General features: G+C 38.3%; 1 protein-coding gene across 1 annotated transcript in view; it reads right to left on the reverse strand.

Annotated features, from left to right (window-relative positions):
• The window catches only part of COL19A1 (collagen, type XIX, alpha 1), a 339,364-nt gene that overhangs the window by 26,502 nt on the left and 292,225 nt on the right, over positions 1 to 20,637 (reverse strand). The window contains exons 38-46 of the mRNA XM_011957047.1: positions 18,796 to 18,846; positions 18,651 to 18,695; positions 18,224 to 18,250; positions 14,884 to 14,937; positions 10,233 to 10,277; positions 6,449 to 6,493; positions 6,293 to 6,355; positions 2,083 to 2,118; positions 1,908 to 1,952 (exon numbers count right to left, since the gene is read on the reverse strand). Of these exons, the coding sequence (XP_011812437.1) occupies positions 1,908 to 1,952; positions 2,083 to 2,118; positions 6,293 to 6,355; positions 6,449 to 6,493; positions 10,233 to 10,277; positions 14,884 to 14,937; positions 18,224 to 18,250; positions 18,651 to 18,695; positions 18,796 to 18,846 (411 nt within the window). The remainder of the gene's footprint in view (positions 1 to 1,907; positions 1,953 to 2,082; positions 2,119 to 6,292; positions 6,356 to 6,448; positions 6,494 to 10,232; positions 10,278 to 14,883; positions 14,938 to 18,223; positions 18,251 to 18,650; positions 18,696 to 18,795; positions 18,847 to 20,637) is intronic.

Consider the following 20,637-nt stretch of genomic DNA (forward strand, 5'->3'; position numbering starts at 1 on the left):
TTAGTAAAATATTATATTAGATGTGCCTAAATCTGATATGAAGCTTGCTTGATGCTGTTTTTTATCCTGGAATGTGTATGTATGTATTTGTGCAAGAGAGAATGAGAGAGATAGAGACAGAGAGAGAGAGAGATCATGGCAGTTGCTTCAGTAATAAATTTTCAAATATTCAGTTGCGTAACTCCAGGAGGTGATCCTCACACCAAATATGATGGAATGATGCTTGAAGCTGCCCTATATCTCATTATAGTGTTCTTTTAACTGTGACTACTCTGCAGAAGGCCAAACTCTATTTCTCTTGGCTTAAAAAATAAAAATAAGTGAACAGTTACAGAGATTTATGTGATCATAGAATCTGATACAGAAAGAAGCCATGTAGAAAGAAATAAAAGCAGTTGGGCCCAGTATCAATGCTACTGTCTTAGTTATAAAAATATATCTGCATACAGGTCTCACTCCAGCTCACATTTGGAGACATTTCTGAGATGACTAGAAAAAATATTAGCACACTTTGATCAATGATTAATATTCTGATCATGTGCAAGATAAATGCAATCTTCAACATATTAAAATTATTTTATAAGTTAGGTACAAAGATGTTCGTTGTAGTGATGTTTATTATTATGACAACTAGAAGGAATCCAAATGCCCAGCAGACTAGGTAAGTGAAATAAGGTATAGTCAAAGAGTAGAATAACATACAGCAATTAAAAGGCAGATACAGACTTATATTTACAGACAAGATAACATAATCAATATATATTATTAGGTGAAAAAAGTCACTTACAAGACAGCATTAGCTCCTTTTTGGAAAAGTATATGTTTATATTAATACATATAAATATGTGTGTATATTATGTATTAGAGTGAGAGAGATGGAAATACGTCCAAATATCACAGGGCTTATCTCTGTGTAGTGGGATAAGGTAGATTTTTGAAATTTCCTTTTAAATTTACATCATCTATATTTTCACATTTCCTTCAGTTATTATGGATGACTTGTATAATAATAAATAAAAGTTAGCAAATTAGACACCAGTATACAAACATATGTGCCCACACTCACATACAATAGCAACCCTTAATAGAATTACACTGAGTAACAATGTTTGAGTAACTTCTTGCAGTGGCATGACTCTACTAGAAATTAATTCTATTAATTCTAGTGGAAATTAATTGTAGTAGAAATTAATTCTACTAGAAAATGTTGAGGTTCATTAAAGGAAATAAAGAGAAATTGCAATAATGACATTAACGCTCCAAACAACACAAAAACATAGAACATAATTGGCATTACTAGTAACTTCACTATACTTTCATTTACCCTTTCCATTTCTCTAACCCCTCACACCACCTTCTTTACTCTACTTAGTTTTTCTGTATGTCAGCAGCTCTCAATTGCAGTGATTTTGCTTCCCAGGAGGTATTTGGTGATGTCCGGAGACGCTTTTGGTTGTCACAATTGGAGGGGTGGTGGTGCTACTGCATCTAGTGGATGAAGGCCATGGATGCTGCTAAGCATTTTACAATTCCAAAAGAACCAACCACAACAATTATCTGCCCCTGAATAATCACAGTGCTGAAGTTGAGAAACCTTACTCTATATAAAAAGAATGTGGGTGATGGTTATAGTAGAGATATATGTCTGAGACAGGAGGATATTAAAGCTTTCCTAATTTAAATGGCAAAGTATACTTGGCTGTGTACAAAGGCCAGCTACATAGATGTAACCATATAACTTGCTCTGAGTCCTTTGTCATATTTAATATCTAGTAGAGATCTTGGATCACCTACACCCTAGCCTTTATAGATTTGATTTGCAGGGGTCTACACACATAATTGTGCAACTCAAATGATGGGACAGTTGTAACAGACTTGAATAAAAATCACAATAGTAATATACATACACGTTCTCCTTTGGGGCCTCTGTCTCCAGGCTTACCCATGATGCCCTGAAAAAGATACCAACATGAAAATCACTGCTTGCCAAGATTTTTCATCAGTCTGATTAATCTAAATGTTGGTAGGTATTCTGGATGTAGTATCCATTATAATTTTTATTTTAAGTTATATTTCCCATACCTGAGCACCTGGTATTCCATCTTTTCCATTTATTCCCTATAAAGAAAAAATGGATTAATATTTCTAATTCTGCATTAACATAGTTAAACACAACAAAAGAGTAAAGTTTCAAGGACAGTTCCTTAATCATATTTCTACTGAGAGCTTGGTAAAGCAAGGTGGTAAAATGGAAAACAAATAAACAGAATCAGAGAGTCCTGAGTTCAGATTCTGACTCTGTCACTTACTAGTCCCATTAACCTTTTTGGGCAATTTACTTAATCTCAATAGCATCAGCCTCTTCACTAGTGAGGAAAATAAATAATCTTAAAACTAAGAATTAAGTGAAATAACATGAAAAATGCATGGTCCTCTATAAATAGTGAACAAAGATTATTTTCCTTTTTTATTCTTCTGTTAGATCATCCTGAGAAATAAGAAGGTGCCTCAGGGCACAGGTGGCTGGAGTACGACATTTTTGTTACCTTCTAACAGGTTTTCCAGCACAGAGAATCATTCTCAGTAAATGGTCTCAGTAAGCTGCTGGGGAAATTTCATAACATGTCCAGAGTATGATCCTACTATGAAATAAACTGTCAGAGAACAATTGTTATTTTCCAGTCAGAAATATGAAAGAAAAGCAAGAAATATATAATCATGGTTTTTGGCAGTATTAAATAGCTACTTTTTATTAGAAAACTGGAAGTTTCTTGAACTTTAATAGGGAGTTCTAGAAGTGATAATGAAGCCTAGTCCTGCTTAAAGATTTTAAGACTGAGAGAACTATTGGCTGGGAGATATAAGAAGGAAAACTATTTGAGGTCAAATCAAATACCCAGGGCCCAACAGCAGGTGTGTTTTTGAGATCTGATTTGAAGAGGAAGATCAAGGTGAGGAATATGATTTCTTAGCCAGCAGGCAATTGCATGGACATGCTCCTCTAAAAGCCCGAGGGACTTTTATTGTGCTGGAATGGATTCTGTGGGATGGAACTGCAAAGAACTGCATGTTTTCACTGCTATAAATTACGCTGAAATCTGTCACAGTTGACAACCCAACCATAGTTCGCCAACCTTTCTGAACCATCCTGGGAATTATTGAGAGTACATTAACTAAGAACATGTTACCTGAAGTGTATGGTTCAAAGAATTTATTACATTCAGACACACGAGGAACAAAGATAAAGCTGATTAAGGAGAGGATGTGAAAGAAACAGCTGTGTCACTTGAATAAAAGAAGATAAATCTAGTGAAAAAGTGTAGTTCATGTTTTTGGTAACAATATAAGAAAAGAAGTAACCCTATAACCTGTTTTTTGTCTCCAGTAATTTATCAAAGACTATCATGAGTGTTCTCCTTTGTATAGGAAGGTGTTACTTTCTATCCACAGGGCAGCCCTACTTTCAGATATTTTTACAATAACTCATATGTATTTGCTCCTCTCTACCCTCATCTCATTCATCTGGCAGAGCCCCATTCCTGAGTACATCCAACTTTCTGCCTACCTCACGTCTGCATCTGAGCAGTGGACTGGCTGAAGAAAACCACGTATCTTTGCTTGCTTGTTCCAACCTAAATGTACAACAACAGATTGCAAGCAGCCCCCTCAGCATTACCAGGTCATCCTACTGTATTTCTCAATTTGACTCCCCTTCTATCTTTCCAGAAGTACTCTTTCACATATTTTCCTGTCTCTTCCAATCTCCATCATCACCTCCCCACTCCTCACACTTGGACGACCTCCATTCTTCTTTCACTAATAAACAAAAGAGACCCCTCTCACCATCCTTCCACCAGTTGCATCAATCTTCGTGGATTTGCACCCCAACTTTGGCACCCCTACACCCCACAGTTAGGAAGGGTGACATGCCCCTGTTCCCAGTTAAGACCATTCCCACTTGTGAGTATACCAGTTCTACTCAAAGTAGTCTTCACTCTCCTGTGTCATCAAATTTTTCTCTCTCAACTGGATCATTCTTACCAAGATACTAAAATGCGATGATCTCTTCCACCAATGACCTCCACATTTCTAATGCAGTAGAGAATTATCAGCCCTCATGTTACTTATCTGTTTGTTGATCACTCCTTTCTCCTTTCTCTTAAAACAGTTCACTTGACATCCAGGAAACCTCACTTGCCTGATTTTCTTCCTGTCTCTCTGGCTGCAGTTTCTTAGCCTTCTTTGTTGGGTCCTCTTCCTAACAGTTGAAGTGCTCTCTTCCCTTACTGTCCACAGTGACTCCACTTTTCCAGGCTCAGGTTTAGATACCCTAATTGGTCTCACCAATCCTGGCCTCTCCTAAATATTCACTGTGTACTTGACATCTCCACCTGAATATCTACTAGTACTTCAACATGAACACATCCAAAACAGAACTCTTGGCTCTCCCTCCCAAATCCACCTACTTACCTTCAGTCTGCCCCATTTCACCAAACAGCAGCACTCTCACACTGTTGCTCAGACCCTACACCACAGCTGTGATTGGTCTCTTCCCCTCACACTTTGCTAGATTAGTCTATCAGCAAGTTTTCTTGCTTGCTGTCTCTCCCTTCAATGTACATCCTAAGTTCCTCTACTCATGGCTGTTCCCACTGTCATTACTTCTTGTGGAGATGATGGAGATGTTTTCTTACTGCTCTGTCTTCCTCTACCCTGATCCCTACAGCCTACTCTCCATACAATGTCAGAGTGATCCTGAAAATGTTCAATCATTTTCATTCTTTGCTACAAAAGCTCCAGTGGATTTCCATCATATTTCAAATGAAATCCCAATTTCATTCCCTGGCTTGGAAGTTCTTTATGGTCTGGCCACCACCTACATCTCCCTCCGTATGTTTCCCACTCTTCCTTCACTTCGTTCATTCCTGACTTCATGCCTTTTGATGAGGTCCTTGACCTCATCAGGCTCGTTTCTCTCCCAGCCATTTCTTTTTCCTGAGACAATGGTCCCCTGACCTTCCCATGGCTTGACTTCTCACTTTATGCAGGTTTCTACTCAAATTGCAGGCAAATCTTCTCTGAGCTCACTATTTGAACAATATTCCAGAGCTTTACTTTACTTATACCTTCTTCTACTTGAAACTCTGTGTGTGTGTGTGTGTGTTGTTTTTATCCGTTTTCCTATACTAGAATGCAAAAGCTATGAGTTGTTAGCACCTAGATCAGTGCCTAGCATGTAGGAGGTGCTCAAGAAATATCTGGTGATGAACGAATTGCTTTTTGCATAATCTCCTGGGGACCTAATGGCAGGCTTTGATGATATGCCTTGCAGGAGATCGGAATGATGAGGTAAGAGGGGGCAGTGAATTAAACTAATATTATTGAGTACCTCCCATAGCCAGGCACTGGAATTGCTTTCCAGATGTCATGGCACTTAAGTGACTCATAAAATCCTTTGAGCCATAATTCAGACCCAGATCTTCCTGACTCTAAATTGCATTTTTTTCATGTTGTCTTCTGTGGGGAAATGGTGGCCACCAACTCTGAAGGTTTCACAGAGGTGCCGAACTGGCCTCCTGAATTCTGTGCTGCTCGTTCACCTCGCCTTCTTTCCCGTACACACCACAGCAAATAAATCAGCAGTGACCTTCTATAAAGCATAACTCTGAGAGTGAGGTGTGTCTTATTCATCTTAGATCCCCTTGCTAAGGGCCCAGCACATTCTTAGCAAACAGCAGTGACTAGATGAATTTATGTGGGACTGAATTAGTCATAATGATTATTAAATGTTACATCAATACCACAGATCAGTAACCAAGGGCTCTTTTAGGACACAAGGGGATGAGACATTCACCAGTAGTGATTTATGGAAGTGTAAGAAAACAAGGCCTGTATACAAAGGAGGAAATTTGAGAAAACAACTTCTACTTTAGGATTTGGCTTAACATACAGGTATTATATCTATAAGTCTTTGCTTTCTTTATACTTTAGGACGTGTTTATATTTTCTTTAAGTCTGTTGAAAACATTAGGCTTAAAAAATAATGAGTCAGATTTCCTGACACTTAAAACTCTCACCGTTTTCAACACTGTTTAAGACATAAAGATACCACACACAGATCTAGGGAACTCAATGAGAACTTCTGCCCATGCCATCAAAAATCCATCTGCACAATCTTCTTAGTTCTTGGAAACTGCTTATTCAAATCTCAGAATTTCTGAGGTGGTAGATGAGGAGATAATGTTAGAGTATTTCTCTAAGTGGCATATTTCAAGTAGTAAGAAGTACTTACTGGCTTTCCTGAGGGTCCTTCTGGTCCAGGGAAACCTATATCTCCAACAGGTCCTCTCTCACCCTATAAACACATCCACAGACAAAAATTAATTGCCAAGAAATGTTTTAAAACTGCATGCAAGTACAACTGTCACGAAAGCAACTGCCAACTCACCGGTTCCCCTGGAACTCCTGGAGGCCCTGGGGCTCCAGGTTTCCCCTGGCAAGGCAATTGAAGAGAAATGTTAGGAGCCAAATTGCTGAACAACACCATACGCTTCTCTTCCCCCAACCCCAGTTGAGTTTAAAGTGCTCCCAAGGATGATGCTCTCCAGTGGCATTTCTAGCCAGGTGTGGTGGCTCACGTCTGGAATCCCAGCACTTTGGGACGCCGAGGTGAGTGGATCACTTGAGGTCAGGAGTTCGAGACTAGCCTGGTCAACATGGTGAAACCCTGTCTCTACTAAAAATATTACAAAAATTACCCAGGCATGGGGGCACGTGTCTGTAATCCCAGGTACTCGGGAACCTGAGGCAGGAGAATCACTTGAACCTGGGAGGCGGAGGTTGCAGTGAACTGAGATCATGCCATTGCACTCCAGCCTGGGTGACAGAGTGAGACTCCGTCTCAATAAATAAATAAAGTGGCATTTCTAAGGGGACAGAGTCTGGGGAACATATAGTCAACTCCACAGGCCGTAAGTTTCAGAGTGGGGTGCAGTTCTTTGAATACATATTTGTGTGGATGGTGGAGAGTAGGAGAGGAGAATACTTTTGAAAATATTAGCCCAAAGTATCATCACTACTGGAAATCCCTCTTGTGCTTATTTTCCTGGCAGCTCCTCTTTACTTTGGGAGTGGAGAAATGCGCACAAAGCATCAAAGAAGTTTTTTTCTAGGCTTTGAGTTTCACAAGAGAGTTTTTAAGCTCATAGTAAGACAACCTGAAAAAATCATGTTTGATTTGAAAAGCCATGTTTTGTTCGCAGGAAAAGAAACAGATTAGTTTGTGTCACTACACTGTGGCTTGGACGACTGATCCTGGAGCAGACAGACCACAGGAAAGGATGAGAGGGGCAGATGGTCCAGTGGAGACTGAAAGCACACAAGGCCCAAGTGTGCAGGTGAGGCTTGTGGGGTTGCCTCTGAGAAGGAACCACCTCCTGTCCCTTGGACCTAATGTGGCTGGGAAAGATGGACGACGTGGGATGTAGGTGTGGGGCTGAGACCTGAGAAAGCCAAGTAGGTTTTGGAGAAATATGAAAAGAAATGGGCTTTTTCCGACTTGCTGCTTAGAATTCTGGAAGAAGATCCCTCCATAGGTACAGATACGGTGCTGAGTGGCAAAGCTAGGCAGACAGAGAGTTAGAGAGAGCATCCCTGGGTCCCCATAGCTTGTGTGTGCTGAAGTTGTTGGGGGCCTGAGTGGGAAGATGTGTTAGAGCTGAGAAGGCCAATGTCCTGAAGATTCTTACTGCGGGACATGGCGGGTATGGAGGGCTCGGGCATTGGGATCTGAGATGAAGAGATCAGGGACATTGATGGAAGTCATCCCTAAGGTCAGGTAGGACCAGCGGAGAACTCAGAGCATCCAGGGGAGAGTGTGCTGACCGGAAGCCCCACCACCCCACCACCAGCACTCACAGGCACTTCCTCGTGCAAATCCACATGCCATCCTCAGAGAAAGGCAAAGAAAGAAGCTCTAGGGGAAATCCCTGGTTAGCCCTGAATATACTGGAAAGGGATAGACTGGTCTGTTCTAGAAGAGCAGGAATGGGTCCCCTTGGTAATCAGCTGAGTGACCAGTGTGTCTGTGTGGGCAGGCCTCAGCCTTGCTTCAACTAGAACAATCACCATTTTTCAAAAAAATTTTTTATCATGGTAAAATATACATAACCTAAAGTTTACCCTCTAAACCATTTTTAAGTGTACACTGAAGTGGCACTAAGTACATTCACACTGTCATCTAGCCATCACCATAGTCTATTTCTAGATTCTTTTAACGATTTTATCTTCTGAGTCACAGAAGGGCCAGTTATAAAAATCAAATATGCATCTCTAACTGAACGTATTTGTAGTATGTAAATTTTTTACCCTTTCCTATGTATGTAATTGTCAGTCAATGCTTTTATTTTATATTATTGTTTGAGACAGGGTCTTGCTCTGTTGCCCAGGCTGGAGTGCAGTGACACGATCTTAGCTCACTGCAACCTTTGCCTCCCATGCTCAAGTGATCCTCCCACCTCAGCCTCCAAGCAGTGGGATTAAAGGTGCCCAGCTAATTTCTGCACTTTTTGCAGAGACAAGAGTTTTGCCATGTTGCCCAGGTTGGTCTCTAACTCCTGGGCTCAAGTGTTCTGCCCATCTTGGCCTCCCAGACTGCTGGGATTACATGTGTGAGTCCACTGTGCCTAGTCAGTTTATGTTTTTAATTATGACATATGAAAACTGCTTTTTAAGTAAATATATCAGATCTTAGGCATCCAACTAAGTGGCAGGCTAGCCTCTATCTTAATAATGCTGCCTCTTTGAAAAACATATTTGGAATTTCTCATTTGGATTGCCTGTTGCCACTGTTGCATGTCTTTTAAATATTTTCAATGGTGGCCAGTATTTTTTGCTAGAAGATAAGCTTAATTTAGGGTAACAGCAAAATGTAATTTGTAGACACACCTGGGTGAATACAATGAAAAAATTAAGCTTCATTTTGTCACAAGGAAACAAAAATTCAAATCACAGGATGTGAGTATAAGAGGAACAGGTTGTAAGGGTTCTCTAAGGATACTTCCAGAAACTGATTTCCAAATATGTTGCTGGGAATGGCTGTGAGTGGGGCAGTGGTGAGGGAATAGAATTAAGTGTGTAGTCAACTTTCAAGAATACTTCCTTTTATAAAAAATTTGGAAGTGCTTTTCAAAGAAGATATTTTCATGCTACTTTTACAGTCATAGACATATTTGACTTGATCTATAATGGCTAAGTAAGGGAATGTCATCATCTACAAAGGATGCAGATGATGGATGAGGCTCTATTTTGTGTTGTTAGACTTAGAAGTTAATGGAGTGAAGCAAAGTGGCTGTGAGTACTTTGTGGGATGGCAGTGGGTGATGAGCAGGGCTTTGGGTGGTGTTGGGTGTCAACAGATTTCAGTGGGTGACTGTGGGTGGTGATTTTAGGGCCCTTATCTTATCTTCTTATTTTCTTGTGATACAAGCCCATGGTTTCCATTGACTTTCCTGTAATGTTATCCTGGACCTGCCCTGCAGGGGCACCTAGCAATAGGATAAATGGCCTCTTATTCATAAAGCATGACCACAAAATTTTAATTAGAGCATCATGAATGAAGATCAGAATGATCTCTAGGGTTCAGAGAAATAATTTCAGCCTTTCCTGGAGTGCTTCCTATTCATTTGAAAAGACCTTGATGAGATTAAAACGTTTGACACAAGAGAGTAACAAAAATGATTGAGAGGATTGAAGGGCTAGTTTACGAGGAAACATTAGCAGCAATAAAGCTCTGCTAATAACACCAGGCTAAGGAATAACTCAGGCAGATTGCAACTTAATACAAGGAACTTGAAGTACATGCCTGAGGATAAGAACTCTGTCTTTTGAAGACTGAGAAACCTTGAAATATGACAAGAATAGAGAAACACAATAAACTCTCCAAAGCTGTGCTCATAAATTAATGTATAGTAACTGGGTTTCCTCTCCCCTCCATGAAAGTGACTTGGGAAGAAAATAAAAGAGGACAAAAAACAAACAAAAAAAATTAAGAAATAGAGGATTCTGGAGGTGGAAAATACAGGTGGCATTATTTATGAAACTAGAATGGTTAGGAACCTAATGCCATGGGAGTTATGGTATGGTCGGCTGCCCGTCTTGATCCCTGGCCACAGGTGTATCATGGAGATAGAATCGTTTACCTGTGAAAATTATGTGAAATAATCTGAACTTACCGACATCCCTGCTATTCCTGGGGGACCTGCTGGGCCTCGATCTCCCTGTTGGGATTTAAAAATATTGCTACTTTAATGACATCAATGAAGTCTTTAGTTATGAAATTAATTCTCAGATAATAATTTGGATTTGGTAAAGCTTTCCTTTGGAGCTGATAAATGTTACTGGTATTAGCTGGGGTGAAGCCAGTGTGTAGATGGAAAAATAGCAAACTGAGTGGCTAATTGCCAGCTGAACTTGTTCCAGCTTTTTTATTTTCCATAAAACTAAAGTAAATAATAGTTTTAATGAAAGCAAGCATAGATGTTATCATTTCTGTGACCTATTTTAATGTCCCTTTACACACTTATAGCTAAAATCAGTCAATATTTTTATTCCACATGTTCAAAAGATAATTTCTCTTACTTAAAAGATTAAGCACTTTGAGTGTCTTCCAACAAGCTTTTCCTATCCTTGTCTCATTGGATGTAGAGTTAGAATAAAACCACCTACAGCTAATGATTTGTAGTTCTCATTTGGCCAATTAGAAGATCCTTTGAATTGCTCTGAACAACAGAGTGACTCAACTCCTTTTAAGAGCCGATGTGATATTTTAGATAAAGCTGACAATGCTAAAAATACTAACGACTATATTATATGGGATAATAAAATGGCAATTTCATTGGGCAGAAACTGAATTTTAAAAACTTCATAACTTTACTCAGGGACATAAAAGGCTTGATTTAATGAAGAGATATGCTTTGTTCTTGGAGAGCAAGACAATGTTGTAAAGGTGTCATTGCTAACTAAACTAATTTATAAATTTAATGCAATTCTTACAAAATTGCAATTTGATCAAATGATACTAAAGTTTACTTGGGATAACTTGAGAGGATAAAAAAATGAAAAAAAGAATAATAAAGAGATACTAGTAATACCAACATTTAAACATATAATAAATAAAGCTATAATGGAATATTGGCATAAGATTAAGCAGCATATCAATATACTATAACAGAAATATCAGAAACAGACCAGCATTTATAATAGGATTTTATTTAACAAATAGTTCTAATAATTGGATAACTTCTTTGAAAAAAGTTTGATTCTTCTCTTTATATTATATCCCATATGAATTCCACATAGATTTATATAAAAATAAAATAATATAAACTATAAATGAGTTCAAAGAATGTATTAGTGACACTCTGATCTTGGTTGAAAATAAAAGTAAAAGTCATTTTGTGCATAAAAGCAAAACAAGAAATCATAAAGAAAAATAGTGTTAGATTTGACTACATTAAGGTTATATTTACAATAAGATTCAACATAAAAATGAAAGGCAAAGACCAACTAGGATGAAAACTCCAACACATAAGATAGAAGTAATGTCTTTAATATATGAAGCATAACCATCATCAAAAAGAAAAAAATAACTAATAGAAAAATTGGGTAAAGGACATAAACAGGCAATACACATCAACTTCCCTCTGTTCCTTTTGAATTATGAAATTTTCATTTTTAAAATTAATATATTAGAACTTTTCATTCAATGAAATATTTGCATGCCTCACTTCTCTCATTCCTTAACCACTGTCCTCGAACGAACTTGCCTCTTATTTTCATAGTTACACCTGGCACTTTGTCAATAAAAATATTTTTTGCCCATCCATAATGTCAATTTCATGCATTCCAACTTTGGACCACCATTCCACATCATTCTAATTCACTCTTTGAGTACCTGAACCCCTAAACCCTAATCCATTGATGGTACACATTTGTTATCATTCACTCCCTGGATGGCCTCTCCCTCTTTTTTGCCTAGTTAAAATACCATGGTTACTTGTTATAATCAATCCCTTGTGCATGCCAATAAGCCAATAAGAGTATTGTCCCATTCTTCCTTCCAGTACTCACCTGTCAAAAGCAGAACATTGTTTAAATCCAACTCCCCTCCTATTCTGTGTCTTTACCTGAATGTCTGAACATGGCTGGAAAAGCACATGTAGTCCTGTTTTTTTTCTTTTGTTTCTTTGTTTGTTTGCTTGTTTTTTTTGAGGTGGAATCTCGCTCTGTTGCCCAGGCTGGAGTGCAATGGCACGATCTTGGCTCACTGCAACCTCTGCCTCCTGGGTTCAAGCAATTCTCCTGCCTCAGCCTCCTGAGTAGCCAGGATTACAGGTGCCTGCCACCATGCTTGGCTAATTTTTGGTAGAGATGGGGTTTCACCATGTTGGCCAGGCTGGTCTTGAACTCCTGACCTCAGGTGATCTGCCCGCCTCGGCCTCCCAGAGTGCTGGGATTACAGGCGTGAGCCACTGTGCCCTGCCAGCACATGTAGTCTTGTTGAGAGGTCTCACTTCTGTTCATGACCATGAACCTCAAGAGGGTCCTTAGGGCTGAGCAGTAATCACACTTCTGCGGTCCCTGAACCCTCTCTCTTTCCTAGAGAACCTTCTCCCTAAATCCCCAACCTCTTTCCCTACTTTGCTCTCGGATAATGGCTTTGCTTCCTCTTTATCTGAGAAAATTTAAGCAATCAGAAAACAACTTTTGTAGACTCCATCCAATACATCTTCCCACCTATCAGCCTCTGCCCCCATACTCTGCTTTCTCCCCTTTCACTGTAAGTAAACTATTCTCTCTCAAGCCAAACCCTCCATATATGCACTAGGTCCCCTCCTCTCTAGGCTACTTAAAGACATTGGTGGAGCACTCTCTCCTCTCTCTCCAGCATCATCATCCCCATCTTCCCCTCTACTGAGTCATTCCTTTAGCATATAAGCAGTCTGATATTTCTATTATCTTCAAAATCTATCTGATAAAACCTTGACCCTACTTCCTCTAGTAGCCTCTGGCCTATTTATTTGCTATCCTTTGCAGCAAAACTCTGTGAGCATTATTTATACTGACTTGCTGTCTCTATTTTCTTTCCTTGTTCTCTCTTAAATCCATTCAAGTCCACAGTTGCTCCTACAATATAGTGAAATAATAATTTCTCTGGTCAAGGTCATCCATGACCTCTACATTGCTAAATATGGATATATTTTGAAGGTAGCACTGATGGGATTTTCAGATTGATTGGATTATTACAGAATGAAGAGGAGTCAAAGAGGACCCTCAGTTTTATGACCTGAGCCGTTTGCAAAATAGGGCGGACATCATCTGAAATGAGGACAGCTATGAGCAAGGCCTATTTTGAAGGGGTGGAATTATCAGGAGTTTAATTTTGTACATGAGACCAAATTTGGAGATATCCGTTAGACAGCAAAGTGAAGGTATTGAGTAGGCAGTATGATATAAAAGTATGGAGTGTGGAAAAGAAGTCTAAGTGGAGATATAAATTTGGCTGTTCTAAGCATAGAGATGCTGTCATAAAGCCGGAAAAGACGAGATAAGATTACCAAGGGAATGACAATAGAGTTTTTAGAAAGAGAAAAGAGTCAAGGGTTGAGCCCCGAGGCCCTCCAGTATTAGGAGATCAAGAAGAAAAGGAAGAAGGAGCAAGGAAGACTAAGAAGTAACCAGGGAGGTAGGAGAAAAACTTGGCATCCTACAATCCAAGAGAGAATAATGAATCAAGGGCAAAGGAGTGATCACCTGTCTCCAATACTGCAGACAGGTCAAGTAGAATGGGGATGGGGCCAGGTAGAAAGGTCAAATATTGAACATTGGATTTAGCAATGTAGAGGTCATGGATGACCTTGACCAGAGAAATTGTTATTTCACTATATTGTAGGAGCAACTGTCTCCACTGTTTCTTCTCTGATCTGAGCCAACATTAACTGGCACCTGGATTACTGGATATCTTTTAACTGGCTTCCCTACTTCCACTCTTGCACACCCTCTGGCTGCAAGTTCCCTCATGCCAATACTCAGAAACCACTGATGACTGCATTTTACACAGAGTGAAAGATAAAGGCCTTACAATGACTATTAACCCTTTTTTATTAGTGTTTCTCAAACTTCCTGCGGTAAAAGAGCAATCTCTTATTTATTTTCTAATATATCATGAACAAAGATAATTCTACCATCACATGCTTGCTAGACATTTTAGACTAATTACTGGACATGTTTTTAGGTGCTTACTCTCAGTCTCTGTACTAACCTTGCCACCGAACCCATAACAAAGGGTCTGCAGACTGGCACTGGTTCTCCACTGGCTGTACATTGAGTAGCACTGCTCTATATGAGGAGTCCACTTCTCACCTCCATCCCCGCCACTCTGACCTCATCTCCTACCACTATCCCCTCACTCCCTCCCCTGGTCTCTTTGGATACACATCAGGAAATCTTATGTCTCGGGCTCTTCAGACCTGCTGTTTCCTCTTCCTGGAACATTATTCTTCCAGACTGGAGGGGCCTTGGCTTTCCCTCTCACCTCCTTCAGGTCTTTGCTCAGATACTGCCCTCCTACCCCCTCAGCACTCCTTAACCCAATCTACTTTTTGTTTTTTTCCATAGCCCCAACCATAAGATGTAATTTTAAAATGTTTACTCTTTTAGTTTCTATATCCTTTTGCTAGAATGTAAGTCCCATGAGTACATACATTTTTGTCTGTTTTGTTCCTTTATATATTCCTAACCTAAAACAGTGTTTGGCACATTAGGTGCTCAGTAAACAATTTTGAATGTTGAATAAATGAACACATTTCTAACTTCTGTGCTTACCTTTACACCTGGAAATCCTTCTAATCCTGGCAACCCCATTGCACCAGGCTCTCCCTGTTAAATATGAACATAAGAAATGGAGGAGCAATAATCAAAACGTTTTTAAGCATTGGTTTCCAAAGCAAAGATATTTTTTGCTTAACCTTCCCACCCCAAACATTGATGTGTAATTTAGCAAGGAAATGATAAGCCCTGTTTTTAAGCAATGTATTATTGCATTTGGTGTTTGAAAATAGTTTGAGAGTGAAAGCTATTCTCCAGAGAGGTATATTTTCTGATTAATCATTTTTATTCTGATTGAGAATCTAATCAGAATGAATCCCTCTGCTCAGTGATAACTCCAATTTCAATAAGAACTAGAATGAAAGACGGGGCTTTAATAAAGTTTGCAAATTTGTGAGCTACCTGGTGCTGCTAGATTTTCAGAGAATAAGAATAAACTGTTTAAGAGTAGATGAAGATGGAGCACTCAAGGCAGTGTTTATCATCTGTAAGTATTCTCTGCAGCTGGACAAGAATTGTGAATGCTTAAGAAGTTGACCCCAGGATCATTATCTCCAATAACACTAAAAGTTATTGCTCAAGTTGATGAGTCACTGGAAGGGGTTGGATTAGTGTTTTCTATTTTAAAAAATCTTTACATGTTCTAGTGTATGATCCCAGGCTAACTGGAGCCTGTAGACCCTCAAGGAACACATTGGGAGAAGCTGTGGTGAAAGAAGTTGCTAACTTTGAACAAAAAAAGCATTAGGGAAGGGGTGTTCAATATTTTGGCTTCCCTGGGCCACGCTGGAAGAAAAAGAATTGTCTTCCAATAAAATACACTAACACTAATGATAGCTGATGAGCTAAAATAATCACACAAAAAAATCTCCTAATGTTTTAAGAAAGTTTACAAATTTGTGTTGGGCCATATTCAAAGCTTTCCTGAGCTGCATGCAGCCCACGGGCCATGGGTTGGACAAGCTTGCACTAGGGTTTTAAGTTAAAAAAGAGATAAAGTGGGGAGTTGTTTGATGCCTTCTTGTTAATAAATTAATGTTCACTGCAAATATTTTCTTAGGATACTGGATGCTTTAGACATAATCACGAAGAAACAGAAGCTTTCAAATTGTATTCTATGTAAGTGTATTTTCACATACATAATTCTAATCTGCTTCAAAAATATTACCAAGGATATAACTTTATTATTATTTACAACATTGCCCTTATTACAGAATACTTAATGAGTGAACATATGAATTGATATGCTTTCTATGTTTCAGAAATCTTTTAAAATGCCCCCTAATATGTAACTTGACAATTGGTTAAAAAAAAAAAGTTCAGATTCTGTTCTGCATAAAGTTCTGTAGAAGAGTCCCTAGGTTGCTGACAAAGGAAACACACTCTTTGATTCTCTTTGTTTACATTCTCAACAGTCCTTAAGACAGAGAAGTGCTCAATCAATCAATAATTGCTTGAAAGTAGCTAATAATTAAATATTTAATTAAAGATCACTTATAAACTGAATACCAAAGGAACAAAATGGAGCACCTCAGAAGATAACAAATTCAATTAAGGGTAATATTCCTCCAGAAAGGTTTATGGAGAAGATTAGAAATAGTGAGGCAGATCTATTGTCATGGGATTTGAAGAATGTTGGAAGAATAAATTTCCCACCTCAAAAAGACTTCTCAAGTTTTTGCTCTGTGATCTACAGTTCTATCATTCCTGGATTATTTCTCTGGCATGAACTATTATTTTTCCCTACAGGACAGATGGTGGGAGAAGATGAGAGTTGCAGGATGGTGCTGACAGAGAACCCAAAAGAGTAACTTCAAAATTTTATCTAGGATAAGCCTGAATGTGTACACTAAATGCGTATTTAATTTCATGATTGCAGTTTTCTGTTTTTGTGCTTCACTCACTTAATTCACATCTCTAAAACCAAGGAACACGCTTCCATCAGTTTTCTTTATCCTTTGTGGCAGCTAAGAAATTTGAAGACTAATCTTCAAATTCTACTCAAATAGGTCTACATTTTCGTTGCCAGCCCCTTGTCAATGCCAGTAAATTTTAATTTATCCTTTATTATAATACTTAAAAAGTTCTTATCTTAGTCTGCAGTTATTAATGCAAGAACTTCAAATAATGTTCCCAAAAAGTCAGTGAGAAGCCTAGGTACTCTTAAATGATTCAGAGAAGCTGTTTTGTGCATATGAGTATGAGAGGGAAAGACCAGGAGGACATTTTTTAATCAACAAGATGTAAGAAAATTAAGATTAGAATGAAGCATATAGTTGGTTTCAGGTAAAGATAGGGTAAACAGGGTGCATGAATAGTAAAACAAAGGACACTTTGAATTACAGAATATGATCCTAACTAGTTGAAATAATGCTTTCAGGGGACAACAATTTGGCTTTTAATGTATATTTCCCAATAATAAAATCAAACAGCTCTTTAATGCATCTCTTTAAAATATGTTTTTAGACATAAAAACATTACTTGTTATGACTTGTCCCTTTGCTGATTTAAAATTTATTCATTGAGTTTTAACAAACTGTACTATAATGAAAAGGCTTTAAATTTTTTTCACATGGCAATAGAAAGTGGTTTGAACATTTATTTCAGTGTTAGGTACATTTGAGTTTCAAGTATATACCCAAAGGTTAAAAGATACACAAATGAAACATGAAGGATATGCTTGAAAAGGACATGACAGGAAAAAATGCCCGGCAATAAAGGGCATCTAATTGAATTTGGCAGAACTTTTACAGTCAGGCTCCATGGTTGAGAAAGATGCTGAGAACAATTATCGTCCTTTAGGCGGGGGAGGACATGATCTCCTTCCATGCTGAGTGTAACCTCCTGATACATTCCTCCTAATAAGCAGGTTTATGACAAAACACATCTCCTGCAGAATAATTGCCTAAGACGTTTAAAGCAAATAAACAGTTCCTTCCTTTTTTGTTGGGGAGATGGCAGATATATTAAGGGATTTTTTTCCAGTAAGTATTTCTCTTCCACAATCTACTTAAAATTGAATCAATCATCAGAAGAGGGCTATTAGAAGAAAGTGTCCCATTTATCAGAGCTTTATATGTGTCTTCCTCCATCACAGGATGATTTTAAAAACATACTGATGGAAAGAGACAAACCTCAAGGGCAGTGACAACATCAGGACTAATGCATCTCAGAAATAGAGAACACATTGCTGGCATTCCTTTTGTGGCCTGCTTGTCACACTAACATGTTAATTGATGAACACCTAAGAAGGCAGGCCATTTTGCCTGATGCTTTTCTTTCAAAATTTAACAAAGACCAATATTCTAAATGACACAAAACACGGGAACATTCATACCACTGGGCCAGGATCGCCTTTTGGGCCCTGTAAGAGAAACATGGAAAGTCATTTTTCAAATAATGACCAAAGCAAAGTTACAGAATAAGAAACACTACTGGCCAATTTGTTTTAATACATATACAAATATTACCAAGTTTTCCTTTAATTACAGTTTGAATTTGAGGAATAAGATGAAAAAATATAACTTGATGGAAATTTCATAAAAGTGATTGCTTGGACATTGATTTAGTTCTTAGATTTGCAATGAAAAAAGTTACAGCGCCATGCAATTTTATTATAATTGGTTTTACTTATTTTCTTCTGCTGTAAAATTGGGCTATATTTGTAACATGAAGTTTTCAGTGAACTTAAGAGGTTTTTATTGTTTGTTTTTCATTGTGGTCGTTCAGCTAAAGTATGTTTGACGATAAACAACTGTACTTACAGGAGGACCGGGTGGCCCTGGGTAACTGGGAACATTCACACCTCCCTTCAAAAGAAAATGAAAAGAAAAGAAAAGGAGAAAGATGAGAAGAAGTTACAGCAGTCTATAACTGGATTTTAAATAATTACAAATATAATACAAATACCTTAATTTTATATAAGCTGCTCATGCCATTTCCTTCATTAAATGGAATACCCTGAGGAAAGAGGTGAGATACAGAATTATTCTCGAAAGTTAGTACTTTGCATCTCTACATTTTATCATTTTACCAAATGATACTATTCCTCTTCTATTTTTTACTTTTTTCTATTCTATTTTACAAAGGGAGTTTAATACTCTAAGTAAAATAATACAACGTTTTAATTTTTAGCTTTTCCAAAGCAAACGCAGGGAAAGAAATGAAAAGGGAGTGTGAGCTACACCTGAAGCAGACAGACACTTTCAGCTGGGGTTTGATTAATGTTCAGGTTTGACAGATGAGACACTAATGCATTTGGAGGAAAATATTTGCTCATTAAAATTCAGTTTCTGAATTGCCAATTTAGACTAACTGTTTACAGCCTGCTGACCTGCAGGCAGGCTATAATGCTGTAGTGCTGATGAAGATGTGAATAGTGAACAATTTGACTACTGAAAAGTAATTTTTTTCCACAGTCTCTTCATACCAAATAGAAAATTAAGGTAAATGGGGAGATGACGTTATCCACAATGCTGTGTGGATGTTTCTACAAAAATAAATTCTTTAGGACAAAAGAGAATAAGAAACATCTTGAAAAAAATTGACATGTCCTAGAGTAACCAACACTTAAAGGAGAACTTATTCTATAGTTTAAAAAAATCATACATTTTAGCATTTAGGAAAAATTCGCATATGAAAATTTTAGTTAGGATCTTTTGTCTTTCCTTTTAAACATTTGTATAGAATCATAGTCAAATCTGTCTTTTCCTTCCTGCAGTTTTCACATATTAGTTGAAGAGTTGAAGAAGTCACTGTTTCATTGTTTCTGTATGATGGTGGCCAGTGGTGTTCTGTGAAGACAATTTGCATGCATCTTCCAAACACTAGTGATGGAAGAAAAACGCTCCATCCATCTATTACTTCATTATTTAACTCATTCATCTGACAGCGACTGAATGTCTACTATATTTTACTGTGCTACGTCCTGAACAGACAAAGGATATTTTCATCTGAGATTTCCAAAGGAGGTTTCCCAGGGAAGAAAACATTTAATCAGTGTTTTGAAGGATGGATGGTTTTGGAGAATTCAGAGGGAAGACAAAGATATCTTAAGTGCATTATAAAATTATAGGTCCTTTTCATGAACTCATGTTATATTTGCTGTTCTGCCCACTGGGGAAGGAGTGAATTTTAGGATTGGAACTCTAAATACTTTCTGTCCTGCTTTCTTGTCAAGGGAAAAGGTCAGTAACACAGATGAACAGATTTAGGAAACAAGTTCGGGAAATAGAGTGCTAATCTCTGCATTTACGTCTACAAAGCATGCAACTGCACGCAGACTGATAATAATCCTCATTGTCTCCAGAAAGTCACGGTCAATTCTGCTCTTTCTATGGTGAGCTTGGTTTATTAAAGTATTCCAGTGAGGTGGGGTAGGAAAGGGTGTTTGGCATGACTCTCAGCTCGGCTCGGCTGCGATTCGAGCGTGGCCCCACATGAGGGCAGACTTGCCACGGAGAGAGGCTCCTCTCCTCTCCACCGTTTCCCTGACGGAGCGTGCATCTGTCTCAATCACAATAATAAAAACATCGATGCCTCTTGTACTTTTTGTTCACTAGGAGCTACATAAATAGAGTCTCCTTGCATCTCAGACATCATGAATGGGAATGAACACATACAGCATAATATCAGACTTTCTACCAACTCGCATCAGCGGAAAGGATCTATTTTTCTGGCCCTTCTCTTTTCTGTGAATGAAACACATTGAGATGAAATGACTTTCCCAGGGGCCCCGAGGCAGGAATTGGA

This window comes from Colobus angolensis, unplaced genomic scaffold (genome assembly GCF_000951035.1).
Source record: "Colobus angolensis palliatus isolate OR3802 unplaced genomic scaffold, Cang.pa_1.0 Scaffold431, whole genome shotgun sequence".
Classification (NCBI taxonomy): Eukaryota; Metazoa; Chordata; class Mammalia; order Primates; family Cercopithecidae; genus Colobus; species Colobus angolensis.